Source organism: Mercenaria mercenaria, chromosome 17 (assembly GCF_021730395.1).
Source record: "Mercenaria mercenaria strain notata chromosome 17, MADL_Memer_1, whole genome shotgun sequence".
NCBI lineage: Eukaryota > Metazoa > Mollusca > Bivalvia > Venerida > Veneridae > Mercenaria > Mercenaria mercenaria.
Window position 1 is genome coordinate 4,810,356 of NC_069377.1, and position 23,312 is coordinate 4,833,667.

Sequence of the window (23,312 nt, forward strand, 5' to 3'; positions counted from 1 at the left end):
CGGTTTCGAACTTGACCTAGATATCATCAAGATGAACATTCTGACCAACTTTCATAAAGTTCCCATGAAAAATGTGACCTCTAGAGTGGTCACAAGCAAAAGTTTACGGACGGACGCACGCACACACGGACGGACGGACGACGGACACCGCGCGATCACAAAAGCTCACCTTGTCACTTTGTGATAGGTGAGCTAAAAAATAAAGAGTAAATAAAGGCTACGTTTGTCGGAATTCTCGTTGAAAACACATAATATATATACATGTAGGTATTTACTACATGTATGTGGTCTGGTGAACACAACAGCATTCTGAAAAACTCAAGATGAAAGATACACAAGCAGTATCCTAATAACAACACTTAAAAGGGGGGAAGAAATACAGTAGTATAACCATTACTTGCTTTAAACTGGCACGGCAAGCCGTCTGAACAAAAATATAGGTTTTGAGTGAAAATTACAGGCTATTTGGCTGTTTTAAAGGTTTTTTCAGAAGATTTAAAGGTTTTAAAGGTTTGCTCTGAAATTAAAGGTTTTTAAAGGTTTTAAAGGTTTCACTAGGAGGCCTGAATTGTACACCCCAAGCCAGGTTTTAAACCCACAGCAGCAAAGGGCACGCCAGTCCAAGTCCACAACCATAACCACCACCGTGATGGCCCCTTCTAAAGGGAACACAAAAGAATGACAAAAAATGGTATCTTGAATATTTAATAGAAAATTATAATGTTTTCTGTTTTAAAATGATTGCCCTAAAAGAAACAGTACAAAATAAAGTAACAATAAAATAGGAGCTGCTCATAAAAAATGTATTCTGTAACTTTTAACAAAAATATCCAATGTATAGAGTTAAAATGACACAATTAACTTTTTTTCAAACTTGAACACATTAATTTTGCCCTAAAATAGTACAGAACTGCAACTCGTCTGACAATTTGTTTATACATGATTTTAAAAATAACATATTTGCCCTATAAAACTATAAAACAAGAAAAGTGAGAATTCTATGAAAATCCGCAAAACCATTTAAAAGAAGAAAAAAACCTCTACTTCCTGATGACTCTTTTCCAAAACTAGTGGCAAACAAACTTTTTCTACTTTTAAAAAAGTGATTTAGACCTAATGACATCCTTTGCAATAAATATTTAAGTAAATGTTAGTGTAATTTGATTAATTTTATTCTTTTCCTTTAACCTTCAGCCTGCTAAATTTCTAAAATGGACTGGTCCATCATTCAATTTAGGCAATACCATTTATTTTTGTAAGGGGTGTTCACTGAATATTTACTGACTGAATAGTGAACAGAGTGAACAAATGTGCAGGCTGATCTTGGTCTGCACTGGTTTCAAAGACAGAAACACTTGCCGCCAGCAGGCTAAAGGTTAAAGTAAAAGTTGTCTCACCTTGCACCAACAGGCCTAACAATGGTATTCATATAAACTTCCTACAGACTCAAGTGTTACTGATTTTCTTTTCTTATACCTAACTTTAGTAACTGAGGAAACATTGTTTCTCTATCTTTCGTAACACTGACCTTGACCTAACATAACTAATATGCAATCTTCACGTTGTTCTCAATATAAGCTACCTCTAGACCAAGTTTCATCTAAATATATCAATCAAAGGTCAAGGTATTGAGAAGGCACTTTTTTTTTCCGTCTTTAAATCTGAATGACCTTGACCCAATGACTCTATATGCCATCCCAGCCTTGGTATTGATATAAGCTTGCTATAGGTGAAGATGACAAATTTCACACCCACAACCAATCATGAGCAGACTTAAGTGTCATACCCACCACCCAACATAAGTGGACATGAATGGTTTGACATCCACAACCTAAGATAAGCAGACATGAAGTGTTTGACTCCCACAACCCATGAACAGACATGATGGGTTTGAAGCCCATCCCAAATACTAGTGGACAGGACAAATTTGTAGCCAAACCCTCAACATAAGCGAACATGGTGAGTTTGATGCCCACCACCCAATAACATTGGCTAATCTAATAACATATACTTTTCAGCAAACTAAAACTACAATGACCATCATATACATTTACATTAAATTGACCTTTAGCTTGAATTTCTAAAATGGACTGATCCATCATTCCATTTGGACAATACCATTTATTATTCAAAGGGGTGTTCACTGAAAATTTATTGACTGAATAGCGAACAGTGCAGACTAAGATCAGCCTGCACACTGAACTTTGAAAAAGCAAAATGCAGTTGCAATGCACGAGTTATGGAACCAGTGTAGTGCACATCACAGGTAACAAGAGTGTTAAGTTTCAATTCATTCCTTCCAGTGACTACTGAGGTATCAGCTAACACAGAAAAATTCAATCATAAATTGCTAAGAGTTACCAAACCTTTGTACTGCATGTCAGACCATCACAGATTGAGAGAACAAGTGTAGGATGTTCCAATCCATTCCCACAAGTGGTAGCTGAAGAGACCCAGCTTACGTACAAAAACTTTACCAAAAATTGCTGTCAAAACAGGGACACAACTTTGTGAAGTTGGAAAATATGGTTATGGAACCAGTGCAGTTGCAAGTCAGATCATCATAGTATGTCATGGTTACAAGAACTGAATCAAATCAAATCAAAACTCAGACATATGCGGACCCCTCTGAATGGCCAAATGCAATAGCTCTACCTATTTTCTGAATTTCAAATTTTTGATTTTTCATATATCTGCCCTATACATAATAAAGATAATGCTTAACAGATCCACTATAAAAGTTTGCCCTAAGTTGTAACATTTTAGACACTTATTTTTTGAGGTAATTCAAACTTAATCAGTATTGTTACATAAATTGGTAAATAGAACTGCTCCAAACTTTATCAGCCAACAACCAGAACTTTTTCAACTGTAAGCCCCCAAGGGCAACAAAAATTTTACAATTAACAAGAGGCCCAACTGGCCCTGGGTGGCTCATCTACTGACCCCCAAAATAACTGACCTTTCTACTAACTACACTGTATTCTACACTTACTGACTGAAAACTGTTTCCAGTCTCAAGGTCACTGTAGTCTTGACCTTTGGCTACTGACCCCTAAAACAACAGGGGAGATCTACCGGCTAATAACACTACTAGTTTTTGGTCTACACTGCTTTATCTCCCTTAAAGTTAAACTACATTTGTTATTTCACTCTAATGAAGTCCCTTCCCTTATGTCATTATAATCCATTTGTACAAGTTCAACAATATCTTTTCAAACAACATGAATTTTTATAATACCAACAACTTATTGACTAGACAATTTAAATATCTGTAACTTTTGAACACTCCAAAAAATAATTACTCCATTATTGTATTTTAAAGCAATTCTTAACTGATTTATATCATTAATTTTAAAGAACAAAATAATATCAATAATAGAAACTATCAACAAATTTTTACCTTTTCATTGACCAATTAGCTTCTAATAACTGTAAAAATATCACTAATAACATGTAAAAGTTTAATAATAATCTGTTAAATAGAAAATTTATCTAGAAATATCAATGTGTAAATTAAACCCTGTTCGACAAAAATAAATCTATTTTTTCCTCTACGAAGCATCAGTTTCTCTTTGTATCAAGTCACATGACTATTTGTGAGTCAAGAAAAATTCAAACTCAAAAATTATCACAACTACAAACATATACAGAGATTATTATTGAAATTTGGTCTGTACATACAGGTGAATATTAGTAAAATTCTCATGAAATGATAAGTTACTGCTGCATAAGATATCTGCACAAAGTTAACTGAAGATAAAAGGTGCATCTTTGTAAAAATTAGAACTGTAGAAACTGTCTGTTGTGAATTAAAATCTAAAATATTTTTCAACATCAAGAATAATGTTAACACTGACACATGACCCCTGATAATGCTTCCTACAATAAAACACAGTCAGAAAGGGGCTGACTATAAGATTAAATGCAGGAAAATGTGCATATTCACTTGATGCTGATGTTTCAATTGAACTGGATGAAAACTGTAGGGTGAGTTGAGTACACAAGGGATAAATGCAGCTGCAATATTGTAGAGCCAAGAATAGGTGCGTATCTGGACTGTCTTTACATTCAGACATGGAATCCTGACAAGACCCATATGTTCACTTCATTATTATCATACCAGATTTATATAGTGCCCTTTTCATGATAAACACGTTCAAAGGCGCTTTACATAGCACAAACCCAGCCACACAGGGAGCGAAATTCATCCTCTACTAGTACCTGACCAGAGGGACAGGGTGAGATAAAGCCCCCAAATCACAGAGAGAGAAATCCTTCATGCTGATGTATACTTCATTAGAGTAGGATGAAAACTGCAGAAGTTTAGTACAAAAGAAAGTGTGACAGACAGAACAATGGACAGTTCAAACACATACCTCCAGGTATTTGACATCTGGGCCATAAAAGGTCAGGAAGCTTTGATTATACATTAAATAATTTGTAAAATCATCAGGTAAGCTACAAGGAAATTACAAGCATCATTCACCTTACACTCATCACCTTTAAAGGCCTGTTTTGCTGTCCTATTTAAGATATATAGATAAAATATCTTTCAATTCTATTTGAAAAGCATTAAAAATTATAGAAAAGTATAAAGAATCGCTAAAATCTAAGACAGCTGAAACACAACAACCCAAAACCTTAACAAAAATTTACATAAACATACATACAAGTATAAGTATGGTTACATAATTCCTTATATAAATTTCCGGTACAAAGTTTGTGCTTCATGACCAGGTTGTATTCAACATAATAAAATCAAAAATTAAAAAATAAAACAGTAATGTCATGTAATAAACACTTACTGAATAGCTTGTTGTTTAATAATCAAAACTTTTGGCCCTTGGGCTTTCAGACCTTGGGCAACAGTTTTGACTATTAACTGGCAAGAATTCAGTAAGTGTATACTATAGCTACATCACAAACTAACCACTCTTTTTCCTATAAAAAATATTCATGATAATTTATTTTAAACTGGCACCTTTTTCCTGTAAAAAATAGTCATAATAATTTACCTTTAACTCGCCATTTTTTTCCTATAGAAAATAGTCATAATAATTGATATTTAACTCACCATTTTTTTCCAACAAAAAATGTGCATAATAATTCACTTTAACTCACTATTTTTTCCAACAAAAAAAATATTCATAATGATTCATCTTTAACTTGCCATTTTTCTTCAACAAAAAATATTCATAATAATTTACCTTTTACTCGCCATTTTTTTCAACAAAAAATATTCATAATAATTTACCTTTAACTCGCCATTTTTTCCAACAAAAAATATTCAGAATAATTCATCTTTAATTTGCCATTTTTTTCCAACAAAAAATATTCAGAATAATTTATCTTTAACTCACCATTTTTTTCCAACAAAAAAAAATATTCATAATGATTCACCTTTAACTCGCCAGTTTTCTTCAACAAAAAGTATTCTGAATAATTTATCTTTAACTCGCCATTTTTTCAACAAAAAATGTTCAGAATAATTCATCTTTAACTCGCCATTTTTTTCCAACAAAAAATATTATTCATAATGATTCACCTTTAACTCGCCATTTTTTTCAAACAAAAAATATTAAGAATAATTCATCTTAAACTCGCCATTTTTTCCAACAAAAAATATTCAGAATAATTCATCTTAAACTCGCCATTTTCTCCAACAAAAAATATTCAGAATAATTCATCTTTAACTCACCATTTTTTTTCCAACAAAAAAAAAATATTCATAATGATTCACCTTTAACTCGCCATTTTTCTGCAACAAAAAATATATTTTGAATAATTCATCTTTAACTTGCCATTTTTTCAACAAAAAATGTTCAGAATAATTCATCTTTAACTCGCCATTTTTCTTCAACAAAAAATATTCTGAATAATTTATCTTTAACTTGCCATTTTTTCAACAAAAAATGTTCAGAATAATTCATCTTTAACTCGCCATTTTTTCAACAAAAAATGTTCAGAATAATTCATCTTTAACTCGCCATTTTTTTCAAACAAAAAATATTAAGAATAATTCATCTTAAACTCGCCATTTTTTCCAACAAAAAATATTCAGAATAATTCATCTTTAACTCACCATTTTTTTTCCAACAAAAAAAATATTCATAATGATTCACCTTTAACTCGCCATTTTTCTTCAACAAAAAATATTCTGAATAATTTATCTTTAACTTGCCATTTTTTCAACAAAAAATGTTCAGAATAATTCATCTTTAACTCGCCATTTTTTCAACAAAAAATGTTCAGAATAATTCATCTTTAACTCGCCATTTTTTTCAAACAAAAAATATTAAGAATAATTCATCTTAAACTCGCCATTTTTTCCAACAAAAAATATTCAGAATAATTCATCTTTAACTCACCATTTTTTTTCCAACAAAAAAAAATATTCATAATGATTCACCTTTAACTCGCCATTTTTCTTCAACAAAAAATATTCTGAATAATTTATCTTTAACTTGCCATTTTTTCAACAAAAAATGTTCAGAATAATTCATCTTTAACTCGCCATTTTTCTTCAACAAAAAATATTCTGAATAATTTATCTTAAACTCGCCATTTTCTCCAACAAAAAATATTCAGAATAATTCATCTTTAACTCACCATTTTTTCCAACAAAAAAAATATTCATAATGATTCACCTTTAACTCGCCATTTTTCTTCAACAAAAAATATTCTGAATAATTTATCTTTAACTTGCCATTTTTTCAACAAAAAATGTTCAGAATAATTCATCTTTAACTCGCCATTTTTCTTCAACAAAAAATATTCTGAATAATTTATCTTAAACTCGCCATTTTCTCCAACAAAAAATATTCAGAATAATTCATCTTTAACTCACCATTTTTTCCAACAAAAAAAAATATTCATAATGATTCACCTTTAACTCGCCATTTTTCTTCAACAAAAAATATTCTGAATAATTTATCTTTAACTTGCCATTTTTTCAACAAAAAATGTTCAGAATAATTCATCTTTAACTCGCCATTTTTCTTCAACAAAAAATATTCTGAATAATTTATCTTAAACTCGCCATTTTCTCCAACAAAAAATATTCATAATGATTCACCTTTAACTCGCCATTTTTCTTCAACAAAAAATATTCAGAATAATTTATCTTTAACTCGCCATTTTTTTCCAACAAAAAATACTTTAACTCGCCATTTTCATAGTAATTTATCACTTAAGCTTCTTAAATCTACAAATTTCCCTGACTTATAAATATCTCAGCCACAAAAACCAAAAAAAACAAATTAAAATAAAAATTACAATACTGGTAAGGATAACAATTGTGCAAATATAGTCCATACAAATCTAACACAAAATGTATTTAGCATTAATAAAATAAATTAAAAATCACAATCCTCCGCTCTAAAATAACCTCCATACAGACTGTCAAAGCCTATGTACAGTTGACCATCATCTGTGACCTTTACAGGATAAACCACAGTTGACTGAAGGTCATGACCTTTTGGGAACTTGACACATCCTGATTCAAGGTCAATCTTCCATCCATGCCAGGGACATTTTACAACCAGTGTTTCATCCCCAAGCTCTTCTATATCACCCAAGTGAAGAGGACCTCCTGGAAATACATAAAAGCCAAAGACATTTTAACAGGTGATTAAAAACCATAGGAAGAATTTCATTCTTGTTTTTTGCACAACAACAGTTTAAGAAGCTATTTCAACTCACAAAATTTCAACTTAACTCGCAATTTTGATAAACCATTTTTGATAGAAATGTTATAATCATAAATAACAAGCTATTTTTTTTGCCAAAATTTCCTGCAGTCACATGAAATTTGCTAGTGTTACTGTATCTATAATCATTTATAGATGAAATATCCCAATGTAATTAACCTTTAGCCTGCTACCAGCAAGTGATTCTGCCTTTGTGACCAGTGCAGCTATTTAGCCAGTAAATTTTAGTGAACACCCCTTCTAATAATAATTGTACTGCTTAAACTGAATGATGGACCAGTTCATTTTAGAAATTTATAATGTGTTTTTATAGCAGACCGAAGCCAAAAGTCGAAAAAATAAATTGTTGTTGTTTCCACTCGCAAACAAAAGCTAGTCATAATTTACCTATTAAATGTACTCGCATTTTGCTAGTGGATTAATACTGTGAAAAAAAAATCAAAATTTTAAAGAACATGTAGCACCTGCATGAGGACACTCCTCTCTCACAGCATAAACTCTGGTCTTGTAACGAAATAATGCTAAATCCTGCTCATTGGCTTGTGTCAAAGTCCCATGTTCTTTTTCTTTGTGTGGAATAACCACACCATTCTTCCTCGGCGAAGCTGGCGGGGTCAAAATTACCTTGTTTGATTTGCACCTTTCTACAGGTATAGACCAGTCATACAGATCTGCAAGAAAACAGTAAACTATTAAGAGCTTGCGCGACGTCATCAAATTGACCAACAACATGTATTTAACCCTTACCCTGCTAAATTTCTAAAATAGACTGGTCCATCATTCAATTTTGGCAGCACCACTTATCATTTGAAGGGGTGTTCACTGAAAATTTACTGACTGAATAGTGAACAGTGCAGACCATGATCAGGCTGCATGGATGTGCAGGCTGATCTTGGTCTGCACCAGTCGCAAAGGCAAAATCTGACACTTGCCGCCAGCAGACTAAAGGTTAATTAATAGCTGGGCATGACAATAGCCTAAAATTTTGTTTTTCAGTTAAAGTTAATTGTAGGTTTAAATGTTTTTGATTATCCCAGGGAATCATCTCTTTTAAGAGCAGCAATTTGAGTGGATATATTTTCACATCCAGTCTAAGTATTTTTCATGCAGTAATAAAGCAGCATACAGGGTACCTCCCATATTTTGTAAATATTAATTTTGTGTTTTAATAATAAAATCATTGCAATTCCTATAGGATTATAAACAAAACATGCATATCCACTGTAACAGACACATTTGGTGACATATTACATGTAGAGCGCAGATCTACTGATCAAGGGGTCATGAGTTTGATCCCTGTGCGGGGAGTATGTTCTCCGTGACAATTTGATAAAAGACATTATGTTTAAAATCATTCGTCCTCCACCTCTGATTCATGTGGGGAAGTTGGCAGTTACTTGTGCAGAAAAGGTTTGTACTGGTACAGAATTCTGGAACACTTGTTAGGTTAACTGTCTGCCATTACATTGTAAATTACATACCTGAAAACTGTTGAAAAATGGTGTTAAACCCAAAACAAACAAACTATATATAGTGGAACTTCATCTGATGCTTCACCATTTAGAAGGACCGATTGGCGCCTGCCAAACAAGAAAGACTTGACCCATAGCAACGTGGTGCCCTGAACACCATGTTGATGAAGTTTGTACAGAAGTTTCAGATGGTAACCTTGTCAAATGCTTTAGAGAAGTCAAGAAGGATTAAGTCCGTCTGGTGACCTTGAATTACGTTTCGAGACAGATCTTCTACAAGTTCCAGAGTTTCGCACGACCTTTTCTCTCTGAACCCATGCTGTAGGTCATAGGGGATATTGTTAACCTGGAAATGCTTGGTAATGTTAGAGGCTATAATGTGTTCCAGTAACTTAAAAAGAATACAAGTTAGGGAAATAGGCCAGTAATTTGCAGGATTGCTTTTGTCATCCTTCTTAAATAGAAGAGTGACAGTCACACTGGCCTTGGACCAGTCAGCTGGTATAGTGCCTGTGTCAAGGGACCTTTGGAAGAGCTTAGTGACTAGAAGTAGTGGTGAGGTTTGTTCACTAAGATTTTTAGGAAGGATCAGCTTTAGACCATCGGGACCACATGCTTTGTCTATTTTAAGGGAAGAGAGGAGTTTCTGAACACCATTTATGCTGATAGTGACCTTTGGCATTAGGGGATATTTTGGCTGGTAGTCAGTTGGTATAGAGAGTAGAGACTGCACTTTCATTTTACAGAGTTGGCCTAATTTGAGAGGTGACATAGGGGTGAATACAGATTGGAATTGACGATTGAGGATATTGGCCTTTTTGTCATCAGTATGAAGTTGACCTTTTTCTAGAAGAGGAGAAATACCTTGGGAATCCTGCTTGGCATTTTTGGCAAGGGAGAAAAGTTTCTTGCGAGACCTGTTTGTTGGTTATCCGGATCATCTTGACATTCAAGGACATAATCTATGTAGCTGTCATGGGCTTGTCTGATATTTTTCCTAACAAGATTTTTAAAATTTATGTAATGTTGTTTGACCTTTGGATTAGTGTTATTTTTGACTTTTTGGAACGTCTTATTTCGTTTTCTAATTTGATGTTTAATGCTTTGGGTAATCCATGGTAGTTGGGGTCTTGAACCTATTCTCTTGGTTGGAATGAATAGATTCATACCTTCAGATAGTACCTCTTTGAATTCTGACCATAGGTCTTCAACTGACCGTGTGTTATAATTCATTTGAATGTCTACCAGTAAAATTTGAAACTAAAGTTTATAACTAATATAATTAAATGTTAAAAACTTGCTTGATTTGTCCATAATTTTCCCAACTTTGACAATTTACCATGTAAAATATTCCTAATTTGAACAGGGGCCTTTTCCCCCAAAGCCCCAGAAAAAGCCCTGTATATGGTACTATGTATGTACGTATATGTTTGTAATATGAAACACAATACAATGCGTTCACAGTGGTTGACTCTTGAAATCTGGACACTCTCTTGAGAATTTCATTTTGACTCTTGAAATTTTGGCCTCAAGGGTCATTGACTCTTGACTTTTAAAGTCTAGGGAGCTCCCTGCATTCTTTAATTTTGTTTTGCCTTTGGTTGTATGTGTAACATATTTATCTAGGTACTCCCAGAAACAAAATAATGTTAACATGTATATTTTCTTTAATATAGCAGTATTGTGTCATTTTGACAGCTCTGTTAAATACTTTCACTATCATTTTGTCATTGTTTTGAAATGTACATGTTTTATAACATTTTCAGCATTGGGAGTTCATAAAGAAATATGTTAGATACACAATAATTGTAGATATAATGTCAGAATAGTTTTGAATTTTCTACAAAAATTATGAATGTGGGCAGCAAAAGTACAGATCTGTGATTCAAGAGAAAATCTATTATCGATATTCCAAACTGAACAACCTCTCTTCAAGTTCAAACACACTTTTACTTTTTTTGAACAGTTTGGTATACATAATGAAAACCTAAGGCCTACAAGGCGTATAAACATAAAACTAAAATTCACCCGAGGGCAGTTTCAACGCTAGCAAGACATTTCGACCCCAAGACATTTCAACCCCAAGAGACAATTCGACCCCAAGACATTTCAACCCCAACTCCTTGGTCATTTCGACCCCATTCAATGATATGCCTGAAAACATCTAAGAATGCCGTCATTATTATAATTAAGCTTTAATCTATAGATAATTGAGCAATTTCAAAATGTAATAACGCTTAATTAGCAATTAAAAAGTTAAAATACGTTATTTTCGTGAAAATAAGAATTTTTTTTACGAAAATGAGCCATATTTGTCTAAATTTCTTTATTTTCTAAAATTCTTTTTCTAGTTTCTTAAAGACTATATAAGTACCTGCCTTCATATGAAAATGAGTGATTTTTATCTAACAACAACGAAATAATCATCATTTATATATTTTTTTTATTAACGAAAAAATAACGGGATTTATGTATCAGCCGCGTTTATTACGTAAATAATTTAAGAACAAATCGTTCTGATTATCTAAATTGTGTATCTTAAAATAACCTTCATATAACATACTTTCATACTTGGTTCTTATTAGGGGTGGGTATTGCAAGAAAATTGGTATTGCGATATATTGCAATATTGTATGTGGATATTGCAATATACTGGGATATATTGTACCAGTTATTTAATGAACAAAAACATGATGAATCATACTGTTTTTTTCAAATTTATTCAATTAAAAATGAGTAAAATGACTAGTATCAACAACACGAGTGTTTGCTCCACCTTCTCAATAAATAAAAATACCAGTAAACAAAAAAATAAAAAGTTTTGACTAGATTATGGGGAGTATTGTCAATTTTCATACACAAATACTATTAACTGTTGATGATTTTGCCTTTATTTTCAACAATCTCGAAGTCCGACATGTTGCTATCATGCTATGACGCCGATTACCGGATATTCAAAAGCGAAAGTAGACTGCGTCAAAATATTATTTAGTTTATTGTGCGGCACTACATTCGGTTTACGGATACAATCATATAACACAGGTTGCTCAATTCACCGATTATAAACGAGGAAAGTGGTATAGCTGTTGTATGAATAATAAATTCTAGTTGGTAGAAATATTACTAATGAGTCGCTGACAAATACGAAATTATATTTATCTAAATTTTCTTATTGGTTTTATTATGTGGAATTGGGTCCGTAAAATAGCTGTAAACCAGTTTGCTACCTGCACCGGAAATGAAAGGAGAAAAATGAAAACAAAGTTGAATCGTGCTGTCAAGAAAAGGATTTTTTTTTGTGAATCTTCTTGGTTTACGTTAGTGTTACTTAATGTTATAAAATAACCGGTATTCGAAAATCATATCGCAATATCGTATCGTCGGAAAAAACATCGCAATAACCGGTCTACCGCGGTATATCGCCCACCCCTAGTGCTTATTTATATTTTCAAATCATCGTAAAGACTATTTTAGTACACGGCTATATTAAAACAAGAGGACCATGATGGTCCTGAATCGCTCACCTCTTCCCACATGACCCAGTTTTGAGTATGACGTCGTTTTTTTCTATTATTTGACATAGTGACCTAGTTTTTGAGCTCATGTGACCCAGTTTTGAACTTGACCTAGATATTATTAAGATAAAAATTCTGACCAATTTTCATGAAGATCCATTGAAAAATATGGTCTCTAAAGAGGTCACAAGGTTTTTCTATTATTTGGCCTATTGACCTAGTTTTTGAAGGTACGTGATCCTGTTTTGAACTTTACCTAGATATCATCAAGGTGAACATTCTCACTAATTTTCATGAAGATCTCATGAAAAATATGGCCTCTAGAGAGGTCACAAGGTTTTTCTATTTTTATACCTACTGGCCTAGTTTTTGACCGCACGTGACCCAGTTTCGAAAGTGACATAGATATCATCAAGGTGAACACTCAGATCAATTTTCATGAAGATCCATTGAAAAATATGGCCTCTAGAGAGGTCAAAAGATTGTTCTAATTTTAGACCTACTGACCTAGTTTTTGACCGCAGTTGACCCAGTTTCAAACTTGACCTAGACATCATCAAGATGAACATTTAGACCAACTTTCATACAGATCCCATGAAAAGTATGGCCTCTAGAGAGGTCACAAGGTTTTTTTATTATTTGACCTACTGACCTAGTTTTTTAAGGCACGTGACCCAGTTTCAAACTTGAACTAGATATCATCAAGGTGAACATTCTGACCAATTTTCATGAAGATCCATTCAAGGGTATGGCCTCTAGAGAGGTCACAAGGCTTTTCTATTTCAAGACCTACTGACCTAGTTTTTGATCGCAGTTGACCCAGTTTCAAGCTTGACCTATATATCATCAAGATAAACATTCAGACCAACTTTCATACAGATCCCATGAAAAATATGGCCTCTAGAGAGGTCACAACATTTTTTCATTATTTGACCTACTGACCTACTGTTTGAAGGCACCTGACCCACTTTCGAACTTGATCTAGATATCATCAAGATTAACATTCTGACCAATTATTATGGAGATCCATTCACAAGTATGGCCTCTAGAGAGGTCACAAGGTTTTTCTTTTTTTAGACCTACTGACCTAGTTTTTGTCCGCACATGACCCTGTTTCGAACTTGACCTAGATATCATCAAGATGAATATTCAATCCAACTTTCATAGAGATCCCATGAAAAATATGGCCTTTAGAGAGGTCACAAGGTTTTTCTATTATTTGACCTACTGACCTAGTTTTTCATGGCACGTGACCCAGTTTCAAACTTGATCTAGATATCATCAAGATGAACATTCTGACTAATTTTCATGTAGATCTTGTGAAAAATATGGCCTCTAGAGAAGTCACAAGGTTTTTCTATTTTTAGACCTACTGACCTAGTTTTTGACTGCACATGACCCAGTTTCGAACTTGACCTAGATATCATCAAGGTGAACATTCTGACCAATTTTCATAAAGACCCCATGAAAAATGTGACCTCTAGAGTGGTCACAAGCAAAAGTTTACGCACGCACGCACGGACTGACGACAGACGCTGCGCGATCACAAAAGCTCACCTTGTCACTTTGTGACAGGTGAGCTAAAAATAAAAAAAATAAATAAAAAAAAATTAAATCATGGGCCGATTTCGCCGATTTTAATTATGAAAATAACTTTAATAAAGTAACATCTTTAATACCTCTTTATTTTTTTCAACCAAATATAAATAATTATAATGTAACTCAAAGAAATTTAAGATGTCACCATCTTCATTACATTGATATTTAAAATCATAATCAGAAAAACGGAAAAACGTGATCTTTTGATTGGATTATCTCACCTTGATTAATTGTTTGTTGATATACAGCACGTGTATATTTATCTGCAGTGGGCATTGCAATTAACAATCAATTAAGTGATTGAGGTGACATCGGATATTTATAAACATGTGTCAACATTATCATTAATTTCGGCGAAAATGTAAAGAAACCAATAGGAAATTAAACAACACATTGTTTATTTTCGCATTTAATGTTATTTTCGTAAGCGATTTTGACGCACACATAAAGTATTTGCTTTACAGAATACAGAATATGATTTTTGTTATTCACAAACTGCTCTTTTCTTTTCTATGAACGACATTCCTTCCAGTTGTAAAATATCAAACACGAAATCCCCGTTACTCAAAATATAAGAATATATGAGTACTGTTCTGTTAAAAACGGGAAAAAAATAATTATCATATTTCATATCTGTAAGGAAAATGTGGCAGTCGTATTACTTTTTTTACATTAAATATTTTAGCAAATACACGTGATTTCAAATTTTGGTCCTACACAGTATCCTTGATCAACACATATAGTGGTCAATACTGGTCATTTAAATACTTTGATTGCATAACTAATTTTTTAGATAAAGTTACCATGTTCAAGCATCTCATTAATACAATGGGATTATTGATCATGACAGCTAATTAGTAACTAGATGGACAGGCCTGCAACATATAATCTAGGCAGTGGCTAGGTAGCCGGTTCCGGCTACCTAGACCAAAAGTCTACATAGCCGGTTCCGGCTACAAAAATGTACCTAGACTAAAGGTCTAGGTAGCCGGTTCTATTATATATGTACATATCATATATGAACACAGAAGTCAAAGTAGCCGGCTTTAATAAACTTTGTTATAAAGGATCATTATATAAGTTAAATGAATTACAATTTTGTGACTTATTATTTACTAAAAATATGTGATTTACCTGTTTATTTCGCCGTATTTACGCACTCGTATAATATCGGCCCATATTATGTTATGTTTATCATTAAATGATCAAAGTGTCGTTATCGTCGTCGGCGTGTTTAAATGGCATGTTTATTAATTAAAAGTAAACTTTTTAATAAAATTTTGTAGTTTGTTGTAAATTGAAAAAAATAAATATTAAAAATTGATAGATGATTTCAATTGCCGGCGATCCTTTAGAATTTAGTCTTTTGATATGTACATGTAATTATACATTTCACATTTATCACGCTACCTTAGAATAAATGTTCAAACAAACAATTAGAACCAATCAAGATCATTGACTTATAGACAAACCGGCGAAGAAATTAATAAGCAATTAGTTAATTAATTAAAGACGCACATAGAAGTGCGAAAGAGATGATCACTTAAAATTTTCACTTAAAAAAGGCATAGGAAATGATCAAACGCCATTATGTTCAGTAGAATCACATCATTTTATGTACGATGATACTCTTTGTTTTATCTTTTCTTAACTGTTTGTTTTGTTTTCTTTAAAAGATTTAATCATTGTATCTTGAATATGTATTGAGTACATTCTAACATAACAAAATTTCCGCCGATATGATATAAGTGCGTAAATACGGCAAATTAACAGGTATTTAACACAAATAATAAACAATAAATCACAAGAAATGTATTTTATTTAACTAATATAATGATCCTTATAATCCTTTATAGATACAGTTTATTAAAGCCGGCTACCTTTACTTACATGTTTCATATACGATATGTATATAGAGCCGGCTACCTAGACCTTTAGTCTAGGTAGCCGGAACCGGCTACGTAGACTAAAGGTCTAGGTAGCCGGAACCGGCTACCTAGCCACTGCCTATAATCTATTGTATATTGTAAGACATGGTGTCAATTAGGCTATGTGACACTTGCTTGTTGTTAGACTTCGGATTCGCTCTGTGTATTGTTCGGTATGATGTCGAATTGTCGAAAAACAGATAAATATATGAAAATATGTTGAGGTAATTTTAAAAGTTGATTCATTTGAATAACTGAATGCAATGTTTGAATGGGAAAATAGCTGATATTTTTTTCCTGGCCATGTAAAGAAAGTAGTTGAAAACATAGCTTCTGCGGGGTAAAAACCCTTGTCTAGGGAGTAGTTATATTAGTATGATTTTTTACATAATTATGGCCCTAGGACTCAAATATAAGCCATTAAACTTAATCCACTCATGTGCCGGACCCCTTTGGTTTCAACAGTTCAATTTTTTTTAAACACTGAACAGAACCTTAAGATTATGGGCCGCTAACCTTTAAATCGCAGGTTTTGGACTGGGAGAAATATCAGCTGATCCATACTGTACCATTATAACACACATCATACACAAAACGCATGTACAATTGGTAAAAGTTTAATAAATTCTATACTCCCGTCCATCTCCCGCCATCATTTGTTTACATTTCTTACTTCCTGTAATCGTATATTTTAAATTAAGTGAAAATTATATAAGGTTAAATACCTCTAAAAGAGGACATAGAATTCTTCATGCGAAACCGACTCATTTCACGTCCAACTTTTGCTTGAACAGTTTTGATAGAGAATAATGCAAGGAAAATATCTGTAAATTTATTTTTAAACAGGGCTAGTGTTTCCTGACAAATTTCCACAATAAATATGGACGGGTAATGTGTGTGTAGAGGAGGGGATGAGGGCAATGATGACAAAGGATATTAACAGACAATACAAAGAAATCAAGAAGTAGTAAATAATATGGGCAGAGGTGGTGTGTGTGTGGGGGGGGGGGGGGAATTTGGACAGCGGGTAATTGGTTTATTTCTAAGAAACAATATTTATAAAGAGATAGAACAAAACTAGTAAAAATGGGGGTAGAGGGAGGATAATGTGGGCAGGAGCTCGATGGAATTCGATAGAAGGTCACTCATTAGTGATTTTTTTAAGGTTCACAAAATCGCGAGTACAATACTCTTTTAGAGTTAGATAATTACTGATGATGACGATTGTAATGATGATGAAGAAGATAGAAGTTAGAGAACATCAATTGTTTTCCCATAGACTTCCATTATAACATTATGGCGTGTACGGGCTTCCATAAATCGAGACATGTATTATCCAATCACATTTTTTGCAAGAACTATCTTAGTTCCACAAAAATATCGGACAAAATATGAATAGCGATACTTTTTAAAAGTAATTTTCGTGTGAATGAGATTACCCCCTGTGTGCATCGTTGGCATGGTGGGAGAAATTCATTTGATAAAACGTTTTTTCAATACACATAAAATGTGTCAATTTTTGTCAAAATATATATTGAAACACTGTAAATGCAGTAAAAATATTCCATTTTGAAAACAAATCACTTCTTACGTTTGTTTACATGACTGACCAATCAGAATGGACAAACATTACCTTATTCCCAGGTATACTCTTATCTCATTCTCACTGTGCCAGTAAGTTCACTGTACATTTTTGAATTGTAGTCTCTGACCTATAAACGGTTAACATCTGCTTTTGAGTTCACATTATAAAGCAAGAATACTATTTAGGAAATAATATATAGCCGAACACTGTTTGAATTCAGACGTCAAAATGGAACTTGAAAAAAATGTCATTCCGCTTCCATTGTTACTTAACGGAGAGTACAAATGAACAAGTAATATTTTGATTTGCGCAAATCTGATCTGAGCAGAAAGAAAGCAAACCTTAAGAACTAAAAAACACATGTGCTAAATGCCTTTGCAGAACAGAAACACCATTAAAGGCCTGACGAAACAATCAAGAAAACAATTACCAAAAACTGCTCAGTCCTGTTTGGAGTCAAGAACAGCTTGTCTACATATTCCATTAGACAGAGTCAAAGTGGAAAACATAGAGTCCAACTGTAAAAGGGTTGAACACCAAATATGCAGTAACATATAATATTACATGTTTACAGCATACACATACTTCGTAAACTGCATTTAATTCTAGTCCTTTAGTAATCTTCACATATATATTGAACAGGGAAACAAGCGTTCTGTCGTAAATTTTACTCAGACTAGATTTAAATACATTATTATTTATTTCTAAATGTATAAGATAGGGCAATTTTTGTCAACTTTAAATACAATTTCTCTGAGAAAATCTCCAGAAAGGGTGGCATTCTATGAGACTTCTCTAACAGGAAAAATCAAAAAGTGTGTGACATAACATTCTTTACTATATACCTACGAACTTTCTGTCTCGGACACTGCATTTTACTATTGACTTTGAAACACCGTTTTCAACTCCTACTGGATACGGAAAATATTCATTCTGCAAGGACGTAATGATGTCGTCTCAACTTTCCGTGTTTCACAAAGTTCACTGTTTCAAACGAGTTTTCAGTCTTATTTATCTAAAATTGTAGTCAATATTGACCGATATAACACGAGAATTAGGTATATGTATAAGGGTCATTTAAACAGTTCCTTGATCTGCAATGATGTATTCGGCTCTCTTTGATATATTTTACCAGGCCGGATTACACTCGGTGCAAGCAGTTCGTGGGATCCAGGCACGACGAATCAACTCGAGTCGAATACAAATTACAGATAACTGTTATAACAACTATGGTGGCTTAAGACTGCCATCACCATTAGTTTTCATGAAAACATTCGCGAAAATAGCGAATGTTTTCATAAAAACTATAAAAGATATCATGAAAACAGATAAGCAAGATTATTGTGACATATTTTTTTTGCCACGAGATAGCTACGTAACTATCGCGATACTTAAAAATATCTTGAAAAGATAATCTCAATTGTCGAAAATTTCCTGGAAATATTTCAAAATAAGCTTAAAATGTATATGTAGCGGGGATCGTGTTTTCATGGTAACGCATTTTCTCTCATACTGTACTATCAGTACTTTGATTATGTTTAAACAACCTGTATGATAACGGGTTTTTCGACGGTTTCAGTGTCATTCTGTTAATAATTAACATGAAATATTATGGTAATATTATTAGCAGAATGCTCAACACTTTAAATGATACCATATTTATCTTAACGTTTAAAGTAACCATGACAACAGAGACGTTTAAAATATCTTTTATCTTGTTTTTATCGTAATTTCTTTGAAAAAAGTTTTAATAAAATTACTTTTCTTGTTTAATGTAGCTTCAAAATATTTTATTTCTAAAGTAAGTAATATGTTCGTATTATTTGCATTTATTTAAACAAATTTCAAAGCTTAAAATACTTACAGCAGTACTCCTCATCTGGCATCTTCGGTATAGTATAGAAAAATCATTGTGCTTGCAATTATTATTCGCATGGCTAGTGTTGAAATACAGATAAAAAGCTGCAGTTGTATTCCTTTAATAGATCAGTGCCAACGTCTTTGAATTTTACATTTCGATTTATAAGTTACGGGATTCGTTTCCATGGTAACATTAATTCAGTTCAAGAAATCACTATTTTCTACTAAAATTTGAACAATTTTAGAGCATAGTTTAAGTATATCAGTACCAAATTATCAATGGGGACGGAAAAAAGGTATTATAAATCAAATGTCCCAATTTTTATTTGAAAATGGCCGTAATAAGTAACCTTTCACCCTGTTATATTCCCAATAACGTCAGTTACCATCATCCATTTTCTTACATTCCTCATAACATTTCAATATAACTACACAAAAGCCGCAAAATATTGATCATTATTCAGCGCAAAGACTGACAAAAATATTTAGGTTAATAATTGCTGTTTGAAAATAGTTCAGATAAAAAAAAATGCTCAGAATTACGTACTTTCAAGATAAAAACTATTAGTTTTGTACGGTAACTGGCATGTAACGTCATGACGCCGATGACGTCATTTTAAGGCAACAATGTTTTGTAGCGTTTCTGTGGTAATTTATTCATTATTTCAGCAATATTAAACCATTAAGCATCAGATCAGACACAGGTCAATGATTTTTCCCAGAAAAATAAATAAACAAACACATTTAGTTTGTCGTAAACGTTGCCGTAAATCCTCACTTTAGCTTCCGGTTGGGCATGCGCACAAACAAATATTAAGGTAACCTACCTCCTTAAGTGGCAGGGGCCAGTTACGCATTTGGCCCGGATAGGTTTTCTAAATAAAATCGACAGATGTACTTTAAAGGCATTTATATTCAATTGGTTATTTATGATGTTTATAGAACTAAGGATTTCTGCGTACGAGTAATGATTGTGTAAAATAAATATATGCTTATATCGATTTTCTTAGCGCCGTGTAAACGGCTGGGTCTAAAATCTTACCTGAGGTAACGGAAGTCAGACGAAATGGAAACGGTCATCCATCCATCCAGATTCAGCTCAAATTTGCGGGAAAAGTAAACGGTTATGAGGCACTTTTCTTCCCATCATTATTTTCGTCTGGTCACATGCTTTAAAAATATACATATGTTTTAGGTCAGTCATTTGCAGGTAATTAAGTACAGGTCGCGCAAATTGTGCATTTCGGGCCACTATTTTGCCTGAAAATTTAGTGTCCTGTAACCGTCGTTTTACTCGTTTTAATAATAGAAACAACGGAATCAGCAGGCTGATAATGTCACACGATGAAATGCTAAGTATATGCAATACATCCGCTCAACACTTTCCTGGAATTTTTCAAAACTGGATTTTTTATGATTTTTTTCGCACTGGTATCAGCGCAGATTTGTGGAATTTTCAAATTTACTGTCCCTTGCCCCCTTAATGGTTTCACTTCAGACTTCCCGCGGCACGAACCAGCATAATTTCGTGTAGCATTTATGATATATATCTTGTTTTCATGCAATCCTCGTTTACGAACACGTAGACTTCTTTTAATTACGCGATTCAAGCATTCATGAAAACTAACTGTTAAGTGGTGACAGTTTTATGCCACCATAGATAACCCAATTTTATTAAAGATCTAGTGGCTGCCTTAAGTGTTTATAATATTGTAGTCATTGTATTGTTTTCTGTCTGGATATATTTGGTCTAACATTTTGTTTATATTGGAAATTCAGTAATGAAAAGAAATAAGGAATAAAATTGGTGGTCATACACCGGTCATGACCTCGTATGAACTCGCTAGCCTTAATGTAGGTCAAATGCCTAATCGGCGTTAAATATAGTGCATGTAAGGAGATATTCAACCAATCAAAACCTGTCTTTCATGAATATCTGTCACATGACATGTATAACTGTAAACAAATATACATGTATATACATTAGACGTGGCAGCTGTCGCATAGCAAGAATAAAGTGTCAAACAAGCGTAAAAATGTCAGCAGACGCAAAGGAAGCGGATAAAGAATATATGGATGAGTACGAAGACTACAACATAGACCAGGAAAAGTTCGTACATTCTGGACACAGCGGAAAGGGGCGGTCAAAAAAGGAGGCCGCGCTAAACCACCACGAGGACCCCGCTGGACACACTAGAAAAAACGTGCAAAAGCTGGTGAACAATGCAGCAAATAATAAAAAGACGTAATATGTAAGTACAGTATATCATTAACAGTTTTTTTTTCTGAATTTGTGTTAAAATTCGTGAGTTTTAGCATTGGTAAACAGTAATAAATGAAACGAGGAGCGGCCCACGAGAATTTCATCTCGGGCGTGGTTGCATGCGTCGGAACTGGGGTACATGTAAATCAATGCTTTCGAGCTTTCCGGAAGCTTTATCTTATTATTTAGATCACCACTAAATTAAGGTCAAATAGATTAAAAAAAAAAGAGTTATATAGATCTACTGTACTTTATAAAATAAATACGGAAGCTTTAATTTACATTAAATTCAAAGGATTTCAAGTCTCTTCACGAGAGAGGGGTCCTCAAAAGTAAGCGAATTATCTGTAGTATGTTCTTTCACAATATGGTAAAAATTATAGTACTTTTAGGTTTCAAGTCGTAATAAGCCTATAAAGTAGGTCACTGTTTCGTAAATTCATTTCAGCAGTAATGCATTTTGTACATTCCTCTATGTCGAGGTAATAAGCACAAGTTAAATAAGTCCTTGATTCAGTTTGTCTGATTGTATACATGTATGCATTTTGTCATTAATGAATAATCGCCGTTTCACTTTGCTTTGTTGTTTTATCGATGTGTTAAATAATTGTTATTCATTCTCTTTTTCAGACCATAGAAGTGATCATAGGAATTTTCTAGACATCGATACGGACGGACGACCATTGGATTATGATTTTGAACTGTGATATATGCTGTTTACAACCAGAACATTTGGGGAAAATAAAATTGGGACAAAGCTGTAATTAACTGAATGTGATCCAATAAACTGATATTGATCTGTGTTAATTAGTTTAATACTAGTCAGTTTAAAGTCCCTAGGTCCGCTGACAGTAGAATCTTTCAGCCGAAGAGGACGTTGATCAGGTGAAGGGAAATGATTCACATTTTGTCATAAATCGTGCTTTCAACAATTTTTTGATTTGTCCCTTTAGACTTATCACTTTTTTCAAAGAAGTTGTTCTTTGATCTCTCACGAAATTTGTTTTTTATATTCATATTCATTTTCACATTTAACGTGTTCAAAATAAATCGTGCTCTTCCTAAATAAAATGTTGAGTTTGTGAAGAATTCGAGTTGGTTTAACTGGTTAAGTCTTCTGCAGTAGCAGACGCTGACTTAAATTCCTCTGTGTACAGAAGAATTATTCTCTTCCGAAAGGTACATCCATTGGTACTGTGACAAAAAGTATTAATTAATGCGTAGAAATCCATACGTGCGCAGTGGCTTAAATGCTGATGGGTTTAGCTCAACGCGGGAATGGAGGATTTATATCCCGTAGGAGCGAGTTGCTAAAAATCTTAATCAACTAATTGCATTGATGAAAGGGCCTGGTTATGCGGGTAATAACAAATTTAGC

The 23,312-nt window shown here is 33.3% G+C and overlaps 1 protein-coding gene and 1 long non-coding RNA gene across 2 annotated transcripts; one reads left to right on the top strand and one right to left on the bottom strand.

The window, feature by feature from the left end:
• Window positions 1-689: 689 nt before the first annotated feature.
• Window positions 690-16,901, bottom strand: LOC123536167 (cholesterol 7-desaturase nvd 1-like). The gene is made up of 3 exons (XM_045319106.2): window positions 16,743-16,901; window positions 8,177-8,383; window positions 690-7,594 (listed from the first exon to the last, which is right to left on the bottom strand). Exons 1-3 carry the CDS (start codon window positions 16,786-16,788, stop codon window positions 7,359-7,361), a joined length of 489 nt encoding a protein of 162 aa, XP_045175041.1. The 5' UTR covers window positions 16,789-16,901; the 3' UTR covers window positions 690-7,358.
• Window positions 16,902-19,885: 2,984 nt separating this feature from the next.
• LOC123536507 (uncharacterized) lies at window positions 19,886-23,023 on the top strand. Its single transcript, XR_006683348.2, has 2 exons — window positions 19,886-21,923; window positions 22,565-23,023. It is a non-coding gene; the product is annotated as an uncharacterized LOC123536507 (long non-coding RNA).
• The last annotated feature ends 289 nt before the right edge of the window (window positions 23,024-23,312 follow it).